This window comes from Elaeis guineensis, chromosome 15 (genome assembly GCF_000442705.2).
Source record: "Elaeis guineensis isolate ETL-2024a chromosome 15, EG11, whole genome shotgun sequence".
NCBI classification, from domain to species: Eukaryota; Viridiplantae; Streptophyta; class Magnoliopsida; order Arecales; family Arecaceae; genus Elaeis; species Elaeis guineensis.
In genome coordinates, this window is record NC_026007.2 from 73,152,138 (window position 1) to 73,179,034 (window position 26,897).

Genomic DNA, 26,897 nt, shown 5'->3' on the forward strand with positions numbered 1-26,897 from the left:
ATGGTAGATTATAATGCTTTACTTTTTTGTGGAGGGTTGATTTCTTCCTTGTAAAGATAAGAGATTCCTAAACAAATAGGATCCTTAGAGTCCTATATAAATCCTTGTATCTTTCGTGAAAGAAAATAATGAATGATTTTACAAACTCCACAAATACTTGTGTCAATCGCTCTAAGAGGGAGAGGGTGTGAGACCCAAAATCGCCCCACAAGGGCAGGGTGTGAGGCCCACTTTCTATCCTATTCATTCTACTTAAGATTCAGTGTTCCTGCGACTCTGATCGACTCCACCATCTACCCACGCAAGCCTATTTCGTCAAGAGAAGATCTGTCTTCTCTAGAATTTTTATCTGTCGTGCTGAGAGAAAGAGTGATTTCTTATTCTACAGATCATATGCTGTCAAGGACCTTCGTTCCTTAACAATTGATCTTTGATTTTTTTTTTAATCCGATGTTGGTAAAGACCTAGTTCTTTATCGATGGATCTGTTTGGTTAAAAGATTAAGAGCCCTAATCAGAGTAGTTTCTTAACTACCATGATCCGGATTCTTATCATCTTCTTGGATTTTCTTACGGGTTTAATGTTTTATTTTCTCTCGTTCCATTCTTATTTCTTTTTTGCATTTACTCATGAGCATGTTTAATTTCTGCTATCTGTTTATGAAATTTTCTATTACTAATTGTTTACTGATCTCTCGAATGGCATTCGTCTGTATCATTTAGATTGATCTCGCTTTAGTCTCGTATCAATCAATCACGCCTCCTGAGCAGAGTATAGGCAACTATACTGTCTGTCCCGGGAATAATAAGTCCCTAGCCGGACGTGATTTGTTGTTGATGAACAGAAGAGAGCTTGATTATTAGGATTGATTTTTTTTTTAAGGATTGTCCCGCATCACGACCTCAAGGTCATTTCGATATATTATATGAGGTAAATGGTTTTACTAATGCCATTAGTTTAATTGATGTAAGAGTAGGTTTTACAAACTATTGAATGCAAATGTAATGATAATGAATCTCAAGGGTGAAGCAAAGAACACATCAAAAATTATAGTTATTCATGAAAAACTCTATGTATGCTTGATCTTTATGGAGTTGGAGGGGCGATAGGGGACTAGTCAAGCAAAAGTGTAGCCTTCCATGGGAGCTAGTTGGCGTGGAAAATGAGCGTAGTTTATGGAATATTGGTCAGATTATGTGCCTTAGAGTTAGGCCAAAAATCAAAAACAACCAAGAGGGTTGTGCCAAAAGAAACATTTGGATGCAAGGATTGACTAGTCAAATATATTTACTAGATAGGAAGATTTGAATGCCAACGTCATGGTAGTGCATGATGGTGCACAAGTAAGCTGCGGACGCAGAATGTTGGGTAGAATGGCCATGGACCTTCAGGGATATGGCAGTGCATGGTGATGTGGGAGCAGGTTGGGATCTTGCATATCAATTAGTACGCTATGACTCGCAACAATCTATGTCAATATGGCCAGGCCCAGGCTTTTAAAAAATATAATCTGTTATACAGTTTGATATTTTTTTGACCATCAATTAAGGATCTACATGCTGGCCGATGCGAGTCTGTGTCATGCATCATCTATCGTGCCGGCACTGGTACATGCTTATCTACATAGGCCTATGTCATATTGGCCTAAGCAATCTTCCTTTGAAATCTCAGGAACAACTGTACCATGTTTTTGTGATTCTTCTATCTTTTTAATCACAGGAATTATTCCTTTTTAATATGAACTGCGTGATAGTAATCTTCTATCTAAAGGTTGCAACTCTCGTTCTCTTCAGTTTTTGAATATCCGCTCAGTGCAGCATGCTGTTTAAACCGGACATGCGGTGCACTTGAGCAAAAATGGAGGATCATGTGAACAAACTTTTCTTCAACCTATCCTTGGTTTATCTAATCTCAAGATTTTTTTCTTCCTGCAAGCTGGTCCTGCCCAAAGAGTTGGATTCTGCTTATTGATAAGCCCATGATTTCTCCATTCCATTAACATCTGGCTGCAAGATACGGGAAGGCTGAGATTAGTTCAAAATTGTATAGGTTGAAACATTTTTATTTCTTTTTGCATGTATATTTTTCTCTTATCGGGCTTGATAATTTGAATTATATGGTGATTTTATGGTAAGTAGGTTGAGCTAAAGGCTGGACTTTTTTTAAAAAAAAAAAAAAAACGTGCAGAAATTTTTAAATGACAGTTGGCTACCAATATGATCAGTGATGGGGAGTTTGTTCAAGTGATTTGTTCTCCTGTGTTTCTTCAAGAGTCATTCTGTTCTAAAGGGATGGTTGAGTTGGAATGTATGCGCTGTTTCAGAGTACTTTGTAGCATTTGGTGGATCTTCTTGATCACCATAGTAGTCATAGTAAAGAGGATGGAAGATGGTGCCATGAAATTTAGTCCTTTTTTGTTTCAATAGGATTGGGTATTGTCTTTCAGTTTAAGATTGAAATTATATCTCCGACATCAATCAGTATCCAATGCCAAGGCTTGTTTTTTTTTTTCTTGTAATCATTTAGGGAAACCTTGTAGGGCTGCTATGAAGTTGCATAATGTTGGAGTTGCAGCGTACTGGTCTCATTGCAATTAGGTCTGTTGCGGCCAATCGCCTCGTCGTCCGATCGTCGGAGAACGTGCGCCTGCAAAAACGAGAAGTCCACACTGACCGGAGGCGGCTCCGGTGGGGACCCTCCGACGGTCAAATCAGAGAGGTGACTGGGCAACAGTGAAATGAAGACAGAGAGCTCGATCGAGGGAGAGAGGGTGAGGGAGCGAGCCTGTGGTTTTGGAGTCGAGAAGTGGGGGGGGAGCGGATCCCTTGCACTGTTGCCTTCCCCGAGTTATATAGTGGAGCACGGTATGGCGCCGTCATTAATGGCGCAGACAAGTGAGGAACTGTCACCTCACTGTAGACTGTCAGAGTCGCCGTGAAAGTGTCATGTCGCGTGGGGCTGTCAAATCGCTAGGGTTGACAATGCCCTCGGCGGGACAATGTCCCTAGATGGCCGTGCCGCATGCGGCTGTCAGGACTGACAAGCTCTGGCGGCTGTACGGCGATCGGAGGAGTTGACCGACCCTAGGTCGGTGGCCAGTTGAGTGGCGTCGGGGCCCTCCGTTGGTCGGCGAGTGAGTCGGCCATCAGACCTCTGGGTCCAGTCGGTCGGGAAAGGTACGCCCGACACATCCTCAGTCGGTGATGGGCCGTTAATTGGCCGGTGATGGCGTTCGGTCGATCGGTCGGTTGGCCGGTCGGTCGGTCGGTCGGTCGGTCGTCGGTCGGGTCGGTCGGTCGGTCGGGTCGGTCGGTCGGCCAGTCGGTCGGTCGGTCGGCCAGTCGGTCGGAGTCGTCCGTCGGGGTCGTCCGTCGGAGTCGTCGGTCGGAGTCGTCCGTCGGGGTCGTCGGTCGGGGTCGTCGGTCGGAGTCGTCCGTCGGGGTCGTCGGTCGGGGTCGTCGGTCGGTATATCCCAACAGTTGCCCCCCCACTCCTGAGCCCGATGTCGTGTTGGCTCGCGTGAACATGTGGGCGACGGCTTCGGACGAAAGGAGTGGTTTTCTGTCTTTTCTTGCCCCGACTCTGGCGATCACATCAACGAACGATCCAATATCGGTCATCCCGACTGTAGATCGAGCATGCACGTCGGGTCGGAGGTCGGCCAACCTCCGAACGTTGCTCGTCGACATGATCATTCCGCAGAATCTGATAGTCGAGTAGCGTCCGACGTATTCGGATAGGATAACGATGGCAAGTCGAATATCCATTGTCCGGCCCTTGGTCGGACGTATGCGTCGGGATGTATGATAAACGGTGGCAAGCCGAATATCCTTCGATCGGTCGTGACCAGATCGGTATGTCGCGAATACGACTGCGGTCGTCTTGGCGTTTTGCCTTTCTTAGTCGAAGCTAAGTCGGCAAGTTAGCCAGCCGCATTAGTCGAAGCCCTTTGCCTTCAGAGGTGGGGGCCGTCGTAGATATTCCGCTCCTTCGATCTCCGTCATAGAATCCGATATGTCCTCGACGATCGAGACGTAGATTGAGCAATTGGTTCGGTGATTCGTCGATCAGGCCGATGACGGAGTCATAGATTCGGCGATCGGCAATCGAGCCATGTTGGTCGGGGCCTTTTGCTTTCAAAGGCTGAGGCCGTCGATTTCGGCGATCGATGATCGAGCCGTTGATTCGGCGATCGATGATCGATCATGTTGGTCGGGGCCTTTTGCCTTCAAAGGCTGAGGCCATCGATTTTGACGATCGATGATCGAGCCGTTGATTCGGCGATCGACGATCGGCCACGTTGGTCGGGGCCTTTTGCCTTCAAAGGCTGAGGCCGTCGATTTCGGCGATCGATGATCGAGCCGTTGATTCGGCGATCGACGATCGGCCATGTTGGTCGGGGCCCTTTGCCTTCAAAGGCTGAGGCCGTCGGTTCAGCGATCGGTGATCAAGCCGTTGATTCGGCGATCGACGATCGGCCGTGTTGGTCGGGGCCTTTTGCCTTCAGAGGCCGAGGCCGTCGATTTTGGCGATCGGTGATCGAGCCGTTGATTCGGCGATCGACGATCGGCCATGTTGGTCGGGGCCTTTTGCCTTCAAAGGCTGAGGCCGTCGATTTCGGCGATCGTGATCGAGCCGTTGATTCGGCGATCGACGATCGCCATGTTGGTCGGGCCTTTTGCCTTCAGAGGCCGAGGCCGTCGGTTCGACGATCGGTGATTGAGCCGTTGATTCGGCGATCGACGATCGAGTTATGTTGGTCGGGGCCTTTTGCCTTCAAAGACTGAGGCCATCGATTTCGGCGATCGGTGATCGAGCCGTTGATTCGGCGATCGACGATCGGCCATGTTGGTCGGGGCCCTTTGCCTTCAAAGGCTGAGGCCGTCGGTTCGGCGATCGGTGATCGAGCCGTTGATTCGACGATCGACGATCGACCGTGTTGGTCGGGGCCTTTTGCCTTCAGAGGCCGAGGCCGTCGATTTTGGTGATCGGTGATCGAGCCGTTGATTCGGCGATCGACGATCGGCCATGTTGGTCGGGGCCTTTTGCCTTCAAAGGCTGAGGCCGTTGATTTCGGCGATCGGTGATCGAGCCGTTGATTCGACGATCGACGATCGGCCATGTTGGTCGGGGCCTTTTGCCTTCAGAGGCCGAGGCCGTCGGTTCGGTGATCGAGCCGTTGATTCGGCGATCGACGATCGAGTTATGTTGGTCGGGGCCTTTTGCCTTCAAAGGCTGAGGCCGTCGATTTCGACGATCGGTGATCGAGCCGTTGATTCGGCGATCGACGATCGGCCATGTTGGTCGGGGCCCTTTGCCTTCAAAGGCTGAGGCCGTCGGTTCGGCGATCGGTGATCGAGCCGTTGATTTGGCGATCGACGATCGGCCGTGTTGGTCGGGGCCTTTTGCCTTCAGAGGCCGAGGCCGTCGATTTCGGCGATCGGTGATCGAGCCATTGATTCGCGATCGACGATCGGCCATGTTGGTCGGGGCCTTTTGCCTTCAAAGGCTGAGGCCGTCGATTTCGGCGATCGATGATCGAGCCGTTGATTCGGCGATCGACGATCGGCCATGTTGGTCGGGGCCCTTTGCCTTCAAAGGCTGAGGCCGTCGATTTCGACGATCGGTGATCGAGCCATTGATTCGGCGATCGACAATCGGCCATGTTGGTCGGGGCCTTTGCCTTCAAAGGCCGAGGCCGTCGTAGATTCTCCGCTCCTTCGATCTCTATCAGGATCTGCGCACGAGGAGCGGGGAGAGGGGTGTAGGAGTCATACCTGCGATGCGTCGGTCTCGGACTCCGTCGTCGGGGCAAGACCCGTCTATCGGTGGAGGGCCTGCTGGGTTCAGCATGGGCCCGACCTTTCTTCCATTTTTCTTTTCTGCCCGTGCCTTAAGTCAGACGCCGGTCGGAAGCTCCTTCGTCTGCGCGCATGTACTTGTACGCGCGCTCCAGCAGTTCGGCGTATGTTCGGGGGAGAGTTTTGTCCAGAGAGTAGATGAACCGGGATATCCTTAGCCCCCGTTTCATGGCCGAGATGGCCATGTCTCCATTGAGGTCCCGGACCTCAAGCGTGGCCGCGTTGAATCGCGTCACGAAGTGTCGTAGAGTCTCATTTTCTCTTTGCTTGAGGGAGAAAAGACTGTCCGAGGTCCGTGGCGGCTTCCGACTGGTGCTGAAATGGACCACGAAGGAATGCTCGAGCTGCCTGAAGGAGTGGATACTTCCGATCGAAAACCGGAGTATCAGACCCTGGCAGCTTTGCGGAGCGTGGCGGGGAAGCCGATGCAAAGGAGGCGTCGGTTGCCCCTTGAATCGTCATGAGAGCTTTGTAGCTTTCCAGATGGTCGATTGGGTCGGTGGAGCCATCGTAAGACTCCACGTGCGGCATCTTGAACCGACTGGGGATCGGTTCGTCGAGGATGAGTCGGGAGAGAGGTTGGGCGGTCTGGAAGTTGACGTCGTTTGAAGACTTCTGTCCGTCCACCTGCAGCTGCGGAGTCGGCGGTCGATTTCCTCGAACCGGCGCTCGTAGTCGTCCGCTCGTCGGTGCTGGGAGACCCAGGGGTGGAGTCTTCGGAAGATTCCGAGAGGGAGGCCGACGGCGTGCGCGGTCGCTTCTCCTTTCTTGCCCGTTCCAGCAGGGAAGGAGAGGGCTGCTGGGACCGTCGGTCATCGCGCCATTGCCGTCCCTCCTCCTCTCCGTGGGAGCGCTGTTGAGGGCGCTCGCGCGGAGGCGACGGGGATCGGCGCGGTCGTCGGCGGCTGCTCCTGGAGGGCATCGGACGGGCCGCCGGTTGTTGCTGGAGGCTTTTGACTGCGTCCGTCAGTACAGTCATCTACCGTACGATGGCCGCGATCTGTGCCTCCATGGTCACCGCGGGGTGTGGAGAGCTGGGCTCCGCCGCCGACGGTGGCGGGGAGGCCTCTTCTCGGCGGGAAGAGCGCCTCGCCGACCCGGTGACCCTCGATCGTTGGGCTCTTGTGTTTGTCATGCTGTCCCCTACCTGGCGTGCCAATCTGTTGCGGCCAATCGCTCGTCGTCCGATCACCGGAGAACGTGCGCCTGCAAAAATGAGAAGTCCACACTGACCGGAGGCGGCTCCGCGGGGACCCTCCGACGGTCAAGTCAGAGAGGTGACTGGGCAAAGTGAAATGAAGACAGAGAGCTCGATCGAGGGAGAGAGGGTGAGGGGAGCGAGCCTGTGGTTTTGGAGTCGAGAAGTGGGGGGGAGCGGATCTCTTGCACTGTTGCCTTCCCCGAGTTATATAGTGGAGCACGGTATGGCGCCGTCATTAATGGCGCAGACAAGTGAGGAACTGTCAACTCACTGTAGACTGTCAGAGTCGCCGTGAAAGTGTCATATCGCTGTGGGGCTGTCAAATCGTTAGGGTTGACAATGCCCTCGGCGGGACAATGTCCCTAGATGGCCGTGCCGCATGCGGCTGTCAGGACTGACAAGCTCTGGCGGCTGTACGGCGATCGGAGGAGTCGACCGACCCTAGGTCGGTGGCCAGCTGAGTGGCGTCGGGGCCCTCCGTTGGTCGGCGAGTGAGTCGGCCATCAGACCTCTGGGTCCAGTCGGTCGGGAAAGGTACGCCGACACATCCTCAGTTGGTGATGGGCCGTTAATTGGCCGGTGATGGCGTTCGGTCGATCGGTCGGTCGGCAGTCGGTCGGTCGGTCGGTCGGTCAGTCGGCCGGTCGGTGGTCGGCCAGTCGGTCGGAGTCGTCCGTCGGGGTCTCCGTCGGAGTCGTCGGTCGGGATCGTCGGTCGGGATCGTCGGTCGGTATATCCCAACAAGCTCTTATGTAGATTATGAGAACTCTTGACAATAATCATTTCTTGCTCTTCAATTGTATGATGCACTGAAGGGACCAGTGTTTGTTTAACATTCTTGGTGCTCTTCATTGCTTATGTCCCTGTTTCGTGGCTACCTCATCAAAAGTTGCAGCAGTAGATATTTCTTTGATGTGTACTAGGACCACAACTTAAATGATGCACTGAATTGATTGTGTGCGCTAATTTAGTGTCTGCTATGGTGGTTGTCTTTAGATGCTCATCCACAGAGGTCAGCAGTTTATTTTTTGATGGAATGTGGAGGAAGTAAGGTACTTCCTCCACTCAATTTTATTAATTTAAAGTAAGTTTATGTACAAAGGAAAGAAAATCCAAAGAGGTACAGAGGAAGAGAAAAGGAAACTAAAGAGGATATATAAGTCAAATTTGACGATATTCTTTAATCATTTTCTCCAAATGTTCCTATAGATGAAAAGAGTGGAGGATCCTTTATAGAATTGAAAAAAAATGGATGTTTGCCAACGAAGGAAGATTCTTTTGTTCCTCTCAAGGTAAGTAGTTTTAGACGCGGGGTGGGCTTTTAAATTTTTGACATAAGATACGTGGATTCAAGTATGCGATCCAATTCAACCAATGGAAGCTCCCTCGTGCAAAGCTCAGATTTGGTGAGATTTGAGGGCAGTAGAAGGTGATCCATCTCATTGAGCTTGACCTCATTTTCACCTCTTAATTCTTATTCCTGGACCTGTGGTCTTTTATTCTCAACTCTTATTAACGTGAAGGGTATGAGCCATGTGTTTTACCTCTTGCTTTGGAGAGGCTATTATTTATTCTCCATGATAACTATTTTGTTCATCCAGTTTGCCTCAATGGATCAGGAATATCTTTTTGATTTATACAGAATACAGTGATGTGAAAGTTAGGATATCTTGTCACTTGTTACCAGAACCACCTCTAGAAGAGCACTAAAGTGGTTGAATCAATTCCATTCCATGTTGGAGACAGTTCAAAAAAAAAAAAAAAAAATCTCTTTCTCTATTACACGCTCAAACAGATATAATAATAAATATAAAGATAGCATTTGTAACTGGAAAACAATAAAGATAAGAATCCTCTGTAATATGAGCAAAACTGGAAGATTGTTCTACGGAGCCGCAAGCGGTACTAACTTGACACCATCAACAGCATAAACATAGCCAACATGGTTCCCACCCAGTTCCGGAGCATCCCTCCCTTCTCAAACATTGCAGTGCTTCCATTCTATGCTCAAAATGAAGAGCAGAAGTGATTAGGATTAAGCAAAATCATGCATGAACTATAGTTCTTAAATTCTTCAAACTCTAGCAACTTAACTAACATTATTGTGCTATTAAAAATATTACAACTAAGTTGTTTAGTTATTAGGTTTAATTAAAATATTTATAGAAAACCTGAAAAGGTTTGAGTTTTACACACAAAAAAAAAAAACTTTTGTTTGATTATTTCTATAAATCTGGTTTTGTAAAACATGACAGGTCATGAAACTTGAAAAAATGAGTTCTGTGAGAGACAGATCTATTCCATATCTAGTGAAACTTATTATATAGAAAATAAGATTTTACAATTATCTGTTCTAGAAAACTCGCAAACAATAAAACAACCCTAAGATTGTTATTTTGAAAATAAATGCGTAGCTGATCTTATAAAACTAAAAGCAAAGCATAAGTAATGAAGCATTGCTGCTTTATAGCTTTTTTTTTTTTTTATTTCGATTGCTTGCACGATTGATGATTGTTACTTGCTCTGAAGTCGTTGCAACATAAACAGTCTACCACTCAATGGTTTTAACAAACATTAGTTTTCTTCACTCTCTCTCTCTCTCCCTTTTTTTTCCCAAATTTATATGTTTTATAATATTTTTAAAATCAAATTTATACTATTTATTATATTATCTAGTTTCTTATTAAGAAAAAAGAAAAATAACAAAACCGGGCAATTATACATTAATTTTATTGTATACTACTTGTAGAGTATCTGATAAAACGTATTTTTTTTTTCTTTTTTTTCATCTGAAATATTTTTATTATACTAATCGTATCCAAATTTTGATAATATATTATATGCAACTGTTCAACAATAATCTAATTTGAAATTCTGCATGATCACCAGATCAATTGGCTGAGGCGCCGGACTCGTTACATCCTCCGCATCAGGTGGCGTGGGTGCAATCGGTGCCGGCGGGCTCGGCACTGTCGGTGCTGGTGCCGGCGCATGCTTCTTCTTGTGCCTTCTTTTCTTGTGCTTCCCCTTACCCTTCGTCGGAGCAGGTGCTGGCGCAGATATTGACGGTGCCGGTGCTGGCCCAGGCATCGCTGGAGGTGTGGCTGGTGGTGTCGCTGGCGGCGGTGGAATTGGTGGCGGCACCGGCGGTGGCGGCATTGGTGGTGGCGTCACCGGAGTTACAGCTGGTGGCGATGCTGGTGGTGGTGGTAATGCCGGTGGTGGTGGCAATGCTGCTGGTGGTGGTGATGCGGGCGGCAACGGAACAGGAGGCGATGCCGGTGGCGCTGATGGTGGTGGTGTTACCACCGGTGGTGGTGTAGAGACCGGAGGTGGTGAGCTCGTCGGGCTTGAGGAGGGTGGTGGTGTCGCTGCTGCTGGAGGTGTGGCAGTGACCGGTGGTGGTTTTATGGTGGGTGCAACCGCCGGTGCTTGTGCTCCGGCGGTGCCTAGTTGAATAAGAAGAAGAGAGGCTGTGAAACAAAGCAACCAAAGTGATTCCATGTGGAATGATTCGTGGGTGGAATGGATCGATGCGTGTCGATTGTTGGATGTTTGAGTTATGAAGACGAGAGAAAGCTGCAAGGATTGGAGATGAAGGAAGGTGGTTAGATCGGCAGATGTTTTAAAAGGACATAGGAACAACCATGGTCCATATAAGAATGTCTTGCCTTGGCTCTCTAATCTCTACATATGCCCATCTGCAGAGAGCCATATATTTTTGTTAGCTCGGTAGATTGGAAATTTATGGTTCACATGCATATAGTTCAATTTTCTTTTTTGTGTGTGTTAGCAGGGTTTAATATTGGAGAGAGATGAAAGGACTTGAGAACAACCATATGGAATGCCTTGGCTTGGATGCAACCACCATGCTTTAGCTGTTAAGTGCTGAATGGAGGCTAGCTATTATAAGCTATCCATGTTGGTTCGCAAATAGTTTCATATCTGAGCAGAATGGCCAATGATTTTGGTTTAAATAACATTATGACATGAAGCAATTCACCTTTGTATGTAAGATGGAACGTCGACATTGAAGTGAAGGAAGGTGGTGAGCTTTTGTAGAGTAGGTCGAGTTTGTCATTTTCTTCTCCATAGCGGTGTTTTGAAGGAACTGCCACCCGAGAGAAGGTAAGGTGAAAGCGCGCCTTTAGGCTTCTTTTCGATACCCTCTCTCTCTTCATGCCCCGGAGTAGCCTCGAAGAGGGATTTAGAGCTACAGGCCAGCTCCAGGTCTAGCTTGACTGAATCCAATCTGAACTGGTTTTGGCTCTTGGATTTGGATATAGATCCTGATGTAGTTGGAAGGTAGGACCGGATTGGGTCGAGTCGATTCTCATGTTGGCTTGGTTCAAAATTTGATGGTTTACACCCCCACCCACCCACAAAAAAAAAAAAAAAAAAAAAAAAAAAAAAAAAAAAAAAAAAATCAACTATTTCTGATAGGGTTGGGCCCTCATGCTCGAGATCAATATAGTATGCATTACGACACTGAGCCATGCTAACCCTTGAATCTCAATTTTAGGTACGTCGGATATAAACTGGGTGGTATTTGGTTGAGTTCAGGTTTACCTGATTGCCTGAAATTTTACAGCTATTGTTGCTGAATCACAATTTATTTTTCCGACTTAAGAGCAATAAGCACTGGATACGGTCTGCCCCATTTCAACCAGAATCCATTATCAAAATTTAACAAGCAAAGGATGCACAACCATGCCTGCCATTAGTATCAAGAATATTACTTTTTTTCTATTCGGCATCATTATTATACCATTATACAATCTCGGACCTCGGTAAAGGAATTTGTCCTCCAATCTTATTTGACAGACACTCGACATGTTTAATCCATATAAACACTTAGCATGTGAGAGACTAGAATTTGTGTGCAGAATTGACAGATGTGAATTCTGACAGGTGTTGTATCTTTTACACGAACATGCCGTTGAATCACGCAATAGTTGCTTTGAGATCTATGGAGGCAGACGAATAAAGGAGTAGGAGTGTTTTGAGATCTGTACAGGACGAGATCCAACAGTCAACATCGTGAAAGAAGATCAATTATTATTTTTTAGTGTGAAAGATACAAATCGAACCCTGATACTCATGCTTGTTTGACATATGAACTTCACTTCATAATTCATACACGTGCATACAGGGACGGTTGTGGATTTAGTTGGGTCACGTTCAGGTCCACAGCTAGTATATTTCCCATCACGGGATCCAAAGCCAGCCTGACCCACCCGCGGGTCAGCTTACGTGAACCGCTTCCAACCCATATATACCCATAAAAGCCCAAACTCAGGGGACTTTAGGCTTTATTCGTGGGTAGATCACCACATGCTATCGGCCTGTTTGCCGCTTAGTTTTGGGCTGCTTTGAGCTACAAGTTGGGCTCCATTTCTGAATTATTTATTTCCTAACCTGAAATTTCCAACATGATTTTGTGATGAGTCTTAGATGATCACAAAAACTGAACATCTAGTGCATAAAGTTAATATCAACAGAGTAAGAGAAGATCGGCCTCCCTTTTTTTTTAATTTAATAGTTGAGAGCATACTAGAAACCTTATGGCATATAGCTCAATGCAAGTAGGATGGCAAGAAAAAATGCTTGATTTTCACCATTGAAGGTGCGGCCAAGTTGGGTCACTTCCTATTCTTCATCCTTAGGCCAACATTGATGCTTAGATCAATACCACAACCGTATAGTTTCTTTACACAGGTGATGATGGATAGGATATTGATGTGGCTAAAATATCCCAACCAATTAAAAGGTGACATGTGGCATACAGCGTTTAATTTTATTTGAATTCAAAACTTTGAGCTAGCCCAAATAAGAAAAGTCCAAATTGCTTTCTATTGAACCGAGGACTGTAGAGCCCGAATCCATCAGAAAAAGGACTTTTCGTCTATAGAAGAAGGTGCAACAAGGTATTTTTGTACTTCCTTTTTGTTGCGGCCAATCCCCTCGTCGTCTGATCGTCGGGAACGAGCACTTGCAAAAAAAATCTACGCTGACCGGAGGCAGCTCCGGCGGGGACCCTCCGACGGTCAAGTCAGAGAGGAGACTAGGCAACAGTGAGAAGAAAGTAAAGAACTCAACGAGAGGGTGAGGGGGCGAGCCTGTGTGTCACCACGCAGGCGAAAGGAGTGGATTCCTTGCCACATCCCGGACCGAGTTTGCCGATCTCACCGACAGATGGTCCGGTCAGGTCGATGTCAGACGTCCCGTTGTTTGATGATGGGACATCAAACAATTCGATGCTAGGCGATCGGGTGTCGGACGATTCGGTGTCAGGTGATCGGGTGCCGGACGATTCGGTGTCAGGTGATCGGGTGCCGGACGATTCGGTGTCAGGCGATCGGGTGTCCGACGCTTTTTGGGGAATGCAAACTGCCGTCCAGCGCCGGTTCTGGGGGCGCGGGGCACTGTCAGGCATCCCATCGGGAACGCGAATCGGCGTGGGCGATTTAATTCTAACTGCGGCCCTTTCGCCACATGTCGAAGGTTGTCGGGGCCAGCGTCTTTCGCATTAAATGAAGGCGGTGCGGTCTTCTCGGGATGGGCGCGCCGAACCACCGGGTCGAAAAAGGGGGGCCCGGATGTCGCCACGCGTTGCCCATTCAAGGGATCTCGGTCGGCGTGGCGTCATCTCGGCCGTCGAACGGCCCTATATATATAGGGCCACTTGTGCTTGAAGCCCCATTCTTGACGATTTGCTGCGGAGACTCTGCCCAAGTGATTCTTCCGTCGTCGCCAGCGGCTGCCCCTTCTCCCACTCGCAAGGGTCCACCTGGGGTTCGTGATCCTTCCCATTTTGCCGTAGTTTTCCTTTAAATCTCCTTTTTCCTTCTCCTTCTTCTTTGGTCTCGCCTTTCTCTTGGTTCTGGTGCGATGGCCGGAAACTCATCTCAAGGGGCTCGATCGGGAAATCCGACCGATGACCCTCGGTCGACTCCAGAAGTTGAGGTTTCTTGCTTTCGAGGCCGAACGTTGATCGGCTTCGGGATCAGTATCGTATCTCGGAGCAGTTCCAACTTTCCGCCCCCGGGGTCGGCGGTCGGGTTAACAACCCTCCCTCGGGCCAGGTGGCGCTTTACGTCGAAGATCTTCGTGCGGCTCTTCAACCCCCGGAAGGGTCTTTCCTTCATCACTGGCCTTCCATCGTCCATCCATGGGTGGAAGAACCAGTTTTTCTTTATTTCATCTTCTTCTCCCTGGGGCTTCCCTTCTCACTGGGGCGTGCCTCGAACCGAGGTGAACGAGAACAGTCGGGGGAGGCGGACGATCGGGAGGACTTCCACCGACTCAAGGATATGTCGGTCCCGAAGCAGAGGGAGCTTGTTACCGAACAAACCCTCTATGACGCTGGCCTGAGCTTGGTCCCCCATCTAGGTATCGCCCGATCCATCGGTTGTCTTTTCATTTGGCCTTCGTTCTTGTGCCTATATTAATATTTCTGTCGGTATCGCAGGGACACCTCCGAGGTTGAGGCCGACCGACGTCGAAATCTGACAGTATGCGGCGAGGAAGAGGCCGGCATCGGGGGCCGGACCTTCGCGACCGTCGAAGAAACCCTCCACAGCGGCGCCGACCGTCGAGGCATCGGCGACCAACCAGTCGGAGCCGGTGATAGCACTCACGGCTCCGACGGTGCAACCGGAGGAGCGGCAGGTGGAGGAAGCGGCTGAAGGGACGTCGACGGCTTCGCCGGCTGGTGTGGCGTCGGATGCCGTTCGAGAACCCGAACACCATCCGACGGCATCTGCAGCTGCAACGGGGGGTGCCGCGTCAAACTCGAGCATCCCCTCCTTACCGGATCCGCTGGCTGGGGTGGCCGATCGGGGGAAAGCCTCGATGGACCCCGCTGACGACACAAGGTCGGGGAGTCGCACTGTGCCGCCCAGCGCTCAGTTCCCCGAAGGAGCGTCGGCGCTGGCCGACCACAACCTGGCCAGGAGGCTTTGCCAGGGGATCCTCCTCCCTGCCGACGTGGAGGTGCTGAGGTCTCGGCAAGTGACCGAGATGCTATCTTCGTTTTATCTGACCATGGTCGGGGTAAGTTCTACTTCGCCTCCCTTTTCCTTAGTGTCTTTATTATTTCATTTTCCTGACATAGTGCCCGCGTTCGCAGCTGATCTATACCATGTCCGAACTTGAAGTCGGGTACCGGAGGTTCGGGAACATCCGGGCGGCTTGGAAGGACAGGGCGGCGGCGGCCGAAGCCGATCGGGCAATGCTGGTCGAACACCTGAAGCAGTCGACCGATCGGGAGGCGAAGTTGGTGGATGAGGTCTTTCATCTCGGGTCCGAGCTCAAGTCGGCCCGAAAAGAAGCCAAACGCAAGGGTCGGACCGTGCACCGTCTGCGGTGCGAGTGGGACGGCTCGCTGCCAAACTCGAGGGCGAACGCGAGCAGCTCCGGGTCAGCCTGGAGAAGCTCACCAAGGCTGAGGAGGACCTGTCGATCGTCCGGGCCGACGCCGACATATCAAAGGCAGAGGCGGAGTCGGTGAAGGACTCTCTCGGTCGGGCGGAAGCGGAAGCAAGGTCGGCGAAGGAGTCGGTGAGTCGGGCGGTGGACGACTTTCGCGGCACCGAACAGTACCGAGAGGAGCTATTGGAGTCCGGCTTCGCGTCGTACGGGTGGGGTACGAGGATGGTCGGGACGCGGTCCAAGCCCTGTACCCGAGCTGGATCTCAGTGGCATCATCCCGCCAGGAGTCGAGGACCAAGCCACGGAAGAGATGGCCGACCCGTCGTCGGGAGGCATCGCCGTGGCGGGAGAGGCCGTCCAGGGACAGATTGCCGAAGGGGAGACGGTCGTGACCTCCGCCCCGGTCGTGACTCGTGATCCGGTGCTGGCCGCCAGTCCATCGCCGACCGACGATCCTGTTTCGGCCGTCGACCCAGTGCCGATCGCGGTGGACACGCCGGTCATCCCCGAGCTTCCGTCGGTCGAGGAGATTGACTCGGAAGGATGATCGTGGCCTCGTCCTCTTTTATCATTTTTGTTTTTCTCAGAACACTTGTAACCGGGCTTCGGTCCGATTTTGTAAAGCCTATTTTGATCTTTAATGAAATCAAAGTCTTGGACTTAAACTTTTTTTCTTTGCCTGTTTTTCTCTTTTTTTTCATGTGTTGTAGAATGTGTCCGAACACGTAAGTCGCTAACCCATATAGATCGGTTAGGACGTTCGGCAACTTGTGCCGCCACGAAGGTAGAACAAGTCCCGACTTTGGATAGGCCTTCAATGGTCGAGGTCGTAAGTCGGGCGTCCTCCCCTCGGCCATTAGTCGGGCGCGTTCGTTGAGTCGAAAGCCGACCGACCGCAGGATAAAAGCTTGGCAGTCGGGTCTCTTCTGACGCGTTCAGTCGAATATCGTCCGACGCGTTTAGTCGGAGAAACGATGATAAGCCGGATTCCGATACCCTTGTGTCGGGTATTTATACTGCGCCTCATGATATACGGTAGTAAGCCGAATATCTTCCGACCGGCCGTGACTCGGTCGGTGAGTCATGAATGCGACTGAGGTCGCATTGTATGATAGACAGTGGTAAGCCGAATATCCTTCGATCGGCCGTAGCCGATCGGTAAGCCGCGAGGGCGGTCGCGTAGGCATTTCATCTTTCTTTGGTCGGGGCTCAATCGGTAGGTTAGCCGATGGTCTGGCCCGAAAGTTCGACCGTATAAGGAGTGTCAACTCCCGTCACCGTGGATGGCCCTTGTGAGCGCCCGATACGTCATCGGCGGTTGGGCCATCGATTTCACGCGGATACCGAGTCCGAGTCGGGACGTCGGGACTCGATCTTCTTGGTGAGCGCCGATCGTCAGTCGAAGAGTTAAAACTCCGAAATTTCAAACTGAATTTGTATTCCGAATGAACAAGTACAAAGTTCATTGGTGATACAACTTCAGGTTGTCGGCTTCCAGGTCCGGGGAATGGGTTTCCCTTCCAGAATCTCTAGTCGGTAAGCCCTTGGCCCATAGGTGTCTGCTACCATGTAGGGCCCTTCCCAGTTCGGAGCCAGCTTCCCTTGGTCCAGGGGCTTCGAGACCTCTGCCTTTCTCAGGACTAAGTCACCAGGCCTGAAAAGCTTTGGCTTGACCTTGGTGTTGTAATATCGGGCTACCTTCTGTCGGTATGAAGCCATGCGAAGTTGGGCCTCGTTCCGCAGTTCAGGGAGGAGGTCTAGGTCGATCCTCCGACAATCAGAGTTGTCCGGCTCTTGATACCGCTCGACCCTGGTAGATGGCAGTCCAATCTCGAGTGGAATCATCGCCTCCGTCCCATAGGCCAAATCGAAAGGCGACTCTCCGGTCGGAACGCGGGGGGTCGTTCGGTAAGCCCACAGAACAGAGCCTAGCTCGTCGACCCAGAGGCCTTTGGCTTCATTTAGTCGGGTTTTGAGTCCGTATAGTATGGTCCGGTTGGTCACCTCGACTTCGCCGTTGGACTGTGGGTGCCCGACTGAAGTCAGTCGGTGCGTGATGTGAAACCTTGCACAGAAGTCTCTGAAGTTTTGATTGTCGAATTGCCGCCCATTGTCGGTGATAATGGTATGCGGCAATCCGAACTTGAAGATGATGAATTTTTGGATGAAGTCCTCCATCTTCCGTTCGGTAATCTGTGCCAGGGGCTCGACCTCCACCCACTTGGTGAAGTAGTCGATGGCGACGACTATGAACTTTCTTTGACCCGATGCTGGAGGGAAAGGACCGAGAATGTCGATCCCCCACTAAGCGTAGGGCCATGGAGCGACAATAGGAGCGATTTGGCTGGCCGGTCGGTGCTGTACGTTGGCGTACTTCTGGCAAGGTTCGCACTTTCGGACCAACTCAGCCGCGTCCTTCCTCATGGTGGGCCAATAGTAACCCTGTCGCAGGACTTTATAGGCTAGGGATTTGCCCTCCAAGTGACTCCCGCAGATTCCTTCGTGCACTTCTCGGAGAGCATAATCTGCGTCGGTCGGTCCCAAGCACCTGAGCAAGGGAAGGGAGAACGACCTTTTGTAGAGTCGGCCATCCATGATCACATATTGGGAGGCCGACCATCGGAGCCGTCTGGCCTCCGTGGGATCTTCAGGACTGATTCCGTCAGTCAGGAACCGAACAATCGGATCCATCCAGCTTGGTTCAGCCGTTAGTTGTAGCACCTCTTCGACCTGATCGATCTCGGCTGCTCGAGGTTCTCCACGAACGTCCGGCCCAAAGAGTCGAAAGCGAAGTCGCCAGTCTGGAGAGTGCGTCGGCCCGGACGTTCTCCGACCTAAGGATGTGGAAAATTTCAAAATACCTGAGGCGCGTTACGAGATCCTTCACTTTCTGGAGATATTTGGCCATGGCCGGATCTCGCACCTCGAATTCACCTTTGATCTGCCCCACGATCAGCTGAGAATCGGAGAATGCCCGGAGGCTGTCGATCCCAAGTTCCTTCGCCATCCTCAAGCCGGCAAGGAGCGCTTCATACTCGGCTTGGTTATTGGAGGCTTTGAAGTCGAATCGGAGGGCGTACTCGGTGACTACCCCATCCGAGTTGGTGAGCAGGAACCCAGCCCCTCTCCCTTGAGCGTTTGAAGCTCCATCGATGTGCAGTACCCAGGTGGAGACTGAGTCTGGCTCGAAGATCGCATCTCATCCCGGGTCCGCACCTTTCGACCCTTGGTCGGCCATCGGGCATTCGGCGATGAAGTCGGCCAGGACCTGGGCCTTCAAGGCAGGTCGCGGTTGGTACTGTATGTCGAACTCACTGAGCTTCATCGTCCACTTCGCCAGTCTCCCGATGTATCCGGTCGGCGCAATATCGCTCTCAGGGACTGGTTGGTGAGAACCACAATAGCATGCGCCTGGAAGTATGGACGGAGTCGTTGTGCGGAGACGGTCAGGGCGAAAATCATCTTTTCCATCTCCGAATATCGAGCTTCAGTGCCGCGGAGCACTTTGCTGGTATAGTAGATAGGATGATGGATTCGGCTCTCATTTTCTCGAACGAGCACCGATCTGACCGCCTCAGAGGAGGTGGCCAAATAGAGATACAAGGTCTCTCCGACCTCCGGCTTCACAAGCAGCGGCGGGGAAGCCAAGTACTTCTTCAGATCTTCGAAGACCCGTTGGCACTCATTCGACCAAGAAAAGCCCTTCGCCTGCCGTAGAGTTTTGAAAAACGGGAGGCACCTTTCAGCTGATCGAGAAATGAATCGACTGAGAGCGACGATTTTTTCGTTCAGCTGCTGGACCTCCTTCTTGGTGTTCGGATGGCGCATGTCGATGATTGCCTTTATTTTCTCAGGGTTAGCCTCGATTCCTCGCTGAGAAATGAGGAATCCGAGAAACTTCCCTGAGGTCACCCCAAAAGCGCACTTAGTCGGATTCAGCTTCATTCGATGTTGCCGTAGAGTGCGGAAGGTCTCTTCGAGATCCTGAACATGATCTAGAATCTGCGCACTTTTCACCAGCATGTCATCCACGTATACTTCCATGTTGCACCCGATCTGGTTTTTAAAGACCTTATTGACAAGTCGTTGGTAGGTGGCGCCGGCATTCTTCAGCCCGAAGGGCATCACTCGATAACAGTAGAGGCCCTTGGGGGTCACGAAGGCAGTGTGCTCCTCGTCTTCGGGTGCCATCTGGATCTGGTTGTACCCACAAAGGCGTCCATGAAGCTGAGCAATCGAAATTTGGACGTCGCATCCACCAGCTGGTCGATCTTTGGAAGTGGAAAGCTATCTTTTGGACAGGCCCGATTCAGGTCGGTGTAGTCGATGCAAATTCTCCACTTTTCGTTGGCTTTCATGACCATGACGACATTGGCGAGCCAATCAGGATATGTGGCTTCTCTGATGAAGCCCGCCTCGAGCAGCTTGTCCACTTCTTCGTCGATGGCCTTCTGTCTCTCAGGAGCAAAAGACCTTTTCTTCTGCCTCACCGGCCTCATTATCGGGTCGATGTTGAGTCGGTGGGTTATTGTCTCTGGGGGGATGCCCGACATATCTGCTGCCGACCAAGCAAATATGTCGGCGTTGGTCGTTAGCAGCTCCGTCAAACGTTGGCATTTTGGGTTGGGTAGTTGGGACCCGACCCAAACCTTCTGGTCTGGGTTTTCCGCAATCGGGATCGACTCGAGCTGTTCGACCGGCGAGCCCCGTTCTTCTTCCTCCCATTGGTCTAGTTTGTCGATCGTCAGGGAGCCCCTCAACTCGTCGCTCTGAGAGAAAATCTGGAAGCATCGGCGAGCGAGCTGTTGGTCTCCGCGCATCTCCCCGACTCCGTTCCTGGTCGGAAATCGAACCAAGAGATGGTACGTTGAGACGATCGCCTTGAGGGCGTTAAGTCCGGGTCTTCCAAGTATGGCGTTGTAGGCCGAAGGCACTCGGACAACCGCAAAAGTCAAATGAACCGTGCTTTATCGTGGTTCGGTGCCGGCCGTTACGGGCAAGATAATTTCACCTTCCGTCGCGACGGCGTCCCCGGCGAAGCCTATCAAGGGCGTAGGGACCTGCCTGAGTCGGTCGGTTGACAGTCGCATCCGAGAGAAGGTCGAGTAAAACAAAATATTTGTCGAACTTCATTATCTACAAAAATTCTTTTCACATCATAGTTTGCTATTGTTGTCGAAACAACAACAGCGTCGTCGTGGGGAGTTTGGATGCCCCGAACGTCTTCTCCTGTAAAAGTAATCACGTCGTTCGGGCGCAGCTTCTTCATGGGCTCCCCTCCAGCAGACGTCCCCGGGCCAAGTCGTTTGAAAATCATATTGATGACCCCGGCCGTCGACTGATTGGTGGTCGCTTCCTCAGTCGGCTGGGGTCGTCGGTCGGCCACAGGTCGAGTCGGCGGGTTCCTCCGAAATTTACCGAGATATCCTCGACGGATGAGAGCTTCGATCTCATCCTTAAGCTGAATGCATTGCTCGGTATTGTGACCGTGGCCCCAGTGGAATCGGCAGTACTTCCGTCGGTCGAGGCCTTTTGCCTTCAGAGGCGGAGGCCGTCGCAGATATTCTTCCCCCTCGATCTCCATCAAAATCTGCGCACGGGGAGCGGAGAGAGGAGTATAGGAGTCATACCTGGGGCGTGTCGGCCTTGGAGTCTGCCGTCGGGGCGACTTTTGGTTTCATCGTGGGGGTGAGACCCGACCACCGATCGGGGATCCGCTAGATTCGGGGGGGTCCCAACCCTTCCTTCGCTTTTTTTTCGGACCCTTGAACTCGGTTGAGCGCCGGTCGGAGGCTCCTTCGTCTGCGCGCATATACTTGTACGCGCGCTCCAGCAATTCGGCATATGTGCGGGGGAGGATCTTGTCCAGGGAGTAGGTGAATCGGGACGCCCTCAGCCTCCGTTTCATGGCTGAGATAGCCATGTCTTCGTTGAAGTCCTGGACCTCGAGCGTGGCCGTATTGAATCGCGCCACGAAGTGTCGGAGCATCTCATTTTCTCCCTGTTTGAGGGAGAAAAGGCTGTCCGACGTTCGTGGCGGCTTCCGGCTGGTGCTGAAGTGAGCCACGAAAGAGTGCTCGAGCTGCCCAAAGGAGTGGATACTTTCCGATCGAAGACCGGAGTACCAGGTCCTGGCAGCCTTGCGGAGCGTAGTGGGGAAGCCGATGCAAAAGAGAGCGTCGGTTGCCCCCTGAATCGTCATGAGAGCTTTATAGCTCTCCAGGTGGTCGATTGGGTCGGTGGAGCCATCGTAGGGCTCCACGTGTGGCATCTTGAACCGACTGGGGATCGGTTCGTCGAGAATGAGTCGGGAAAGAGGTTGGGCGGTCTGGAAGTCGACGTCGTTCGAAGACTTCTGTCCGTCCACCTGCAACTGTGCAAGCCGACGGTCGATTTCCTTGAACCTACGTTCGTAGTCGTCCGTCCATCGGCGCTGGGAGACCCCAGGAGTGGAGTCTCCGGAAGATTTCGAGAGGGAGGCGGACGACGTTCGCGGTCGCTTCTCCTCCTCGCTCGCTCCAGTTGGGAGGGAGAGAGCTGCTGGGACTGATGGGCATCGCGCCGCAGCCGCCCCTCCTCCTCTCTGTGGGAGCACTGTGGCAGGTGCTCCCGCGGAGAGGACGAAGATCGACGCGGGCGCCGGCGGCTGCTCCTGGAGGGCATCGGACGCACCGCCGGTTGCCCGACCGGTTGTCGCTGGAGGCTTTTGACCGCATCCGTCAGCACGGTCATCTGCTGCACGATTGCCGCGATCTGCGCCTCCGTGGTGACCGCGGGGCGCGGAGAGCTGGATTCCGCCGCGGAGAGTGGCGGAGAGGTCTCTTCCCGGCGGGAAGAGCGCCTCGCCGACTCGGTGACTCTCGATCGTTGGGCTCTTGTCTTTGTCATTAGTATCTACTGCTTGAGCCCCCCTACCTGGCGCGCCAATCTGTTGCAGCCAATCCCCTCATCGCCTGGTCGTCGGGAACGAGCGCCTGCAAAAGAAAGTCCACGCTGACCGGAGGTAGCTCCGGCGGGGACCCTCCGATGGTCAAGTCAGAGAGGAGACTAGGCAACAGTGAGAAGAAAGTAAAGAACTCAACGAGAGGGTGAGGGGGCGAGCCTGTGTGTTTTTCCCCGGGCCTCTAGCACTGTAGCCTTCCCGATATATATAGTGGAGCGTAGTATGGCGTCGTCATTAATGGCGCGGACAATTGAGGAATTGTTAACTCACTGCAGAATGTCAGATCACCGTAAAGATGTCAACTCGCCGTGGGGCCGTCAAATCACTAGGGTTGACCATTCCATAGGCGGGATAATGCCGCTAGGCGGTAGCGCCGCTGTCAGGACTAACAGCCTCTGGCGGTAGTATAGCGCCTGGAGGAGCCGTCCGACCTTGGGTCGGTGGCCAGCCGAGGGGCACCGGGTAGAGCTTCAGACTCCTCTGTGGTCAGTCGGATACGTCGGGGGAGTCGGGCATCGGATCCCCTGGTGCAGTCGGTCGGCAGGGCAGAAAGGGTCTGCCTGACCGACGTACCTTCGATCGGTCGGCCGGTTTCGGTCGATCGGTCGGTCGGTCGGTCGATCGGTCGATCGGTCGGTCGGTCGGTCGATCGGTCGGTCGATCGGTCGATCGGTCGATCGATCGGTCAGTCGGTATATCCCAACACTTTTAATTATTTTTATTATCTCTAATCTTTTTGTTTATACCTCTATTTTTTCTTTTTCAAATTTTCTTTAACTCAAACATCGGAGGGCTCGACTAGAGCCAATCCCCTAACCTTTTTTGTTTTCTGATGTGCAGGACAGCGATGCATTGTGAACCACTAGAGCGCTGATCATTTCAGAGCCCTTTGATCAATAGGTCGAGTTTTGGATGGCTACAAATATTATAATTTATATATTACCTCGGTTTAATGGAAAAACTGGATTGCTCTTTCAACACTATACCAATTCCACCTTCTATCTTTCTTTCAAGAATGCAATAATGATTGGAGATGAAACCTACGGTGCGTGAATCCTTGGATGTATCCTTCGTTTAAGGTTTTTTTGGTCTTTCAAGAGGGTGATTATTCCCCATTTGGCAAACGGGAGCCTTCTTAGAAATCCCAGTGGTTGACACCCAGTTTATGATCCGCTTAAAAGGAGTAATTTTCAAAAGCACCAGAAATGTGGCCGAACAATGTGCATTCAACGATTGCAAAGCTGACTGGGCGCGTCCCTCAACAACCTGTACCAAGTAACGTAGAAAATGTCTCGACGGAACCACTAAGATGTCAGACTTCTTCAAGTTTGCGCGTTGGACCTTTCTGGGCTACTAAAATTAAACATGTATTTAAAAATAATTAACGTATCTGCATCCCGAGCTACAAGGTTGTCTCCTTCTTCTTCTTCTTTTTTTCATTATTTTATTATAAAATTTAAATAATAAAATTTATTATAATATTATATTTACTGAAGATGCATTTGATTATATTTTTAATTTTTAATTTTTAAAAATATTTTTTATTTTTTTAATTTTTATTATTAAATAAAAATAAAAAAATAAAAAATATGTTTAATAACTGCATTGCTATAAAGCAAAAAGCAACGTTTGAGAATGGCATATGAAGAGCTCGACGAAGGAGAAGATTCGAGAAAGGAGGAAGAAGAAGGTGGAGAGGTGAAAAGCTCAACGAGAAAAAAAGGTTTGGGCTCTTTATTTTTTGATTTAATATTTTAGACGTAAAAAATAAAAAAATCAGAAAAATAAATTTTAAAAAATAAATAAATTTTGATTTATATATAAAATAATTATTTTGATTTTTGCTTTTTATAATGTTAACCAAACGCACCCTAAATGATGCGCGCATGCGCACAAGGTGACAAAGATTCAGAATAACATACTTTCGACAGAAGAAATAAATAGAATCAAGATTTTATGATTTTAATACACATAACATATATTATAAAATCATTTCGATACTCTCTAATATAGTATATTAGTTGAAAATTTTTCATTATATTTTTTGATATTTTTTAATATGATATATTAGCTGGAAATCTCTTTGATATTATTTTATATTTCATTATATTCTTTAATATGGACGAAAAATCTTTTATGATATTTTTTATTTTGAGAATTTTTAAAAATATTTTATTTTTTGATTTTTTTAGATATATTTATGCTGAAACGATGTGATTTGGCCATCTTGGTCCAAAAAAAGAAAGGTTGATATACTCTTTCCACATAATCACAGCCACTGATCTTGTTTTTCTCGTACTGTGAAGGGTAGGTTGGATGGACATTAGCTTTTCCATGTAGCATCTTCTAATGTCAGGTCACACTGTGAGCTTCGTGTAATCCTACCTGCAAATTCTACGCTATGTTGGGTCTGAAATCTTGAGAGATCCCAATTAACAGGACTGTGTCTTATGTGGACCTGATCGGTCGTAGTGGCCAATATTAATCATCATCATCATTTGAGGGCTCGGTTATTATAGACTTCTAACCTGTACGATTTTTTGAGTCAATCCTGACTGCTTGGGATTAATGATACACCTATGGATCAATAATTTGATTTGGTCTTCTGATATTGAGGCATACGCGGTGTTCTTCGTATGCTGAACTTTTTGGGTCCATCACGAAATCGAGCAGTCTACTACAGCCCTATGATTCCAATAATTAATGACGTCGGTCATCAATTATAGTCAATCAAAAGGTGTTGCTAAGCCAAACCAAGTTCCTAGCATGCATTCAATATTCCGAGTCTTGGCCTGCTTACATGGTGGTGATCAAGTTGGTTCCAATAGGAAATTTTCTTTGATGATTATGGTCAACAAGCAGATGGGCTGTCACGGTCCTACTTCACTGAGAACCGGTCCTTGGGCAAGAAAGTATAACTGTCACGCCTTCGATCCGAGATCGTGAATCGAGAATCGTGGCAACCGCCGCATACTCATGAAGAACTCTCTCCATAAGCATGCAAGGCATCTCATCACGATATCAATGCATCGTAGCGGAATAAATTCAAATAATTATTATTCAACTGTAATTCAAGTAATTGAATCAAACGTCTTACATCCAATAAAATTTTTTTGCTAAAAAAATAAAAATAATAGATCTAAGTTCAATGAAGTTGACAATGCTAAATCTCGCCTCTAAAAGCTCTGTCTCAATATTTCTTCCCACGTTCGAAATTAATTATCTGAATCTGAAAAATAGAAGGAAAGGTAATGAACTAGACAGCCCAGTAAGTAACAAATATCTCAACCAGATATTTCAGATATTATATAATTTTCAAGAATAATGTTGCAAATAAACATAAAAATATATTTCATGCTGATTTAATGTAAATCTAATAATTTCAAATATTCACATATAATATAATCATAAATTCGATTCGATTTCAAAACACTCGTAACTCAACAGCCTCGACTATGACCAACGTTTAACCCCCATTGGCGGGGTCCACAGAATACCAGCGCACAACCCCCACTGGCAGGGTCCAGAAATACCAGCGCACAACCCCCACTGGCAGGGTCCACAAAGTACCAACGTATAATCTCCATTGGCGGGGCCCACTGAAACATAGTTAGGCTGAGAGCATAAATCCGATCTATATCAAAACACTTAGTACCATAATATATATCATAATCTTTCACTAAACATGTGCATAAATCGATATACCCTAACATTTCAAAATCACTTTTCTTTCAAAACATAATTCCATAAATCATGCATAATTTCAGAGAATAATTATTTATTTTCAGAATAAATATGGAATATCTCGAGAAGATGATTCATTACTTACTTTTCACGGAGCACTGAATGAACGGATCGACTAACTTCTAGGAGATTCTTTCGTGCCTATTATCCAAAATTATATTTGTATATTAATTTTAATTCAAAATTAAATCTAACAAATCTCAAAATCAAAATCTCACTTAAAATCAGACTTGTCTCTAAACTTGATCAGAATCATCAGATGAAGCCTTCCACTTCGCTATTCTTAGAGGAATAACTTTAGAGAGAGAAATTCATCAAGAGAGAGAAATAAGCTAGAGAGAGAAAATTTTAGAGAGAGAAGGTAGAGAGAGAAAGTCCAATTTCAGAGAGAGAAAATCAGGGTTCAGTCTGAAAGAAGAGAGAGAAGAGAGAGAAACTCTCTCTCTCATCAATTTCAATTTTTTTATTATTTATTTATTTATTTACTTATATATATATATATATATATATATATATATATATATATATATATATATATACATATATATATTTATTTATTTATTTTTATTATTATTTTTTTTTCTTCTTTTCTTTTTCTTCTTTTTTTTTTTCTTCCTTTTCTTTTTTTTTTCTTTTTCTTTTTCTTCTTTTCTTTTTCTTTTTCTTTTCTTCTTCTTCTTCTTTTTCCTTGGTTCCTTCCAGGCCGAACAGGGGA

The 26,897-nt window shown here is 49.0% G+C and overlaps 1 protein-coding gene across 1 annotated transcript; it reads right to left on the reverse strand.

Moving 5' to 3' along the window:
* Positions 1 to 8,675: 8,675 nt before the first annotated feature.
* Positions 8,676 to 10,697, reverse strand: LOC105058709 (uncharacterized). Its single transcript, XM_010941727.4, has 2 exons — positions 9,949 to 10,697; positions 8,676 to 9,063 (listed from the first exon to the last, which is right to left on the reverse strand). Exons 1-2 carry the CDS (start codon positions 10,564 to 10,566, stop codon positions 8,968 to 8,970), a joined length of 714 nt encoding a protein of 237 aa, XP_010940029.2. The 5' UTR covers positions 10,567 to 10,697; the 3' UTR covers positions 8,676 to 8,967.
* Positions 10,698 to 26,897: the final 16,200 nt, after the last annotated feature.

Bases quoted from the DNA above. Each gene is read 5' to 3' on its own strand.
- LOC105058709 (XM_010941727.4), bottom strand. From the start codon at position 10,566: ATGGAATCACTTTGGTTGCTTTGTTTCACAGCCTCTCTTCTTCTTATT. The intron at 9,064-9,948 runs GTGATCATGCAG...TTTTGAGCATAG, and splicing joins CGCCTCAGCCAATTGATCTG to AATGGAAGCACTGCAATGTT.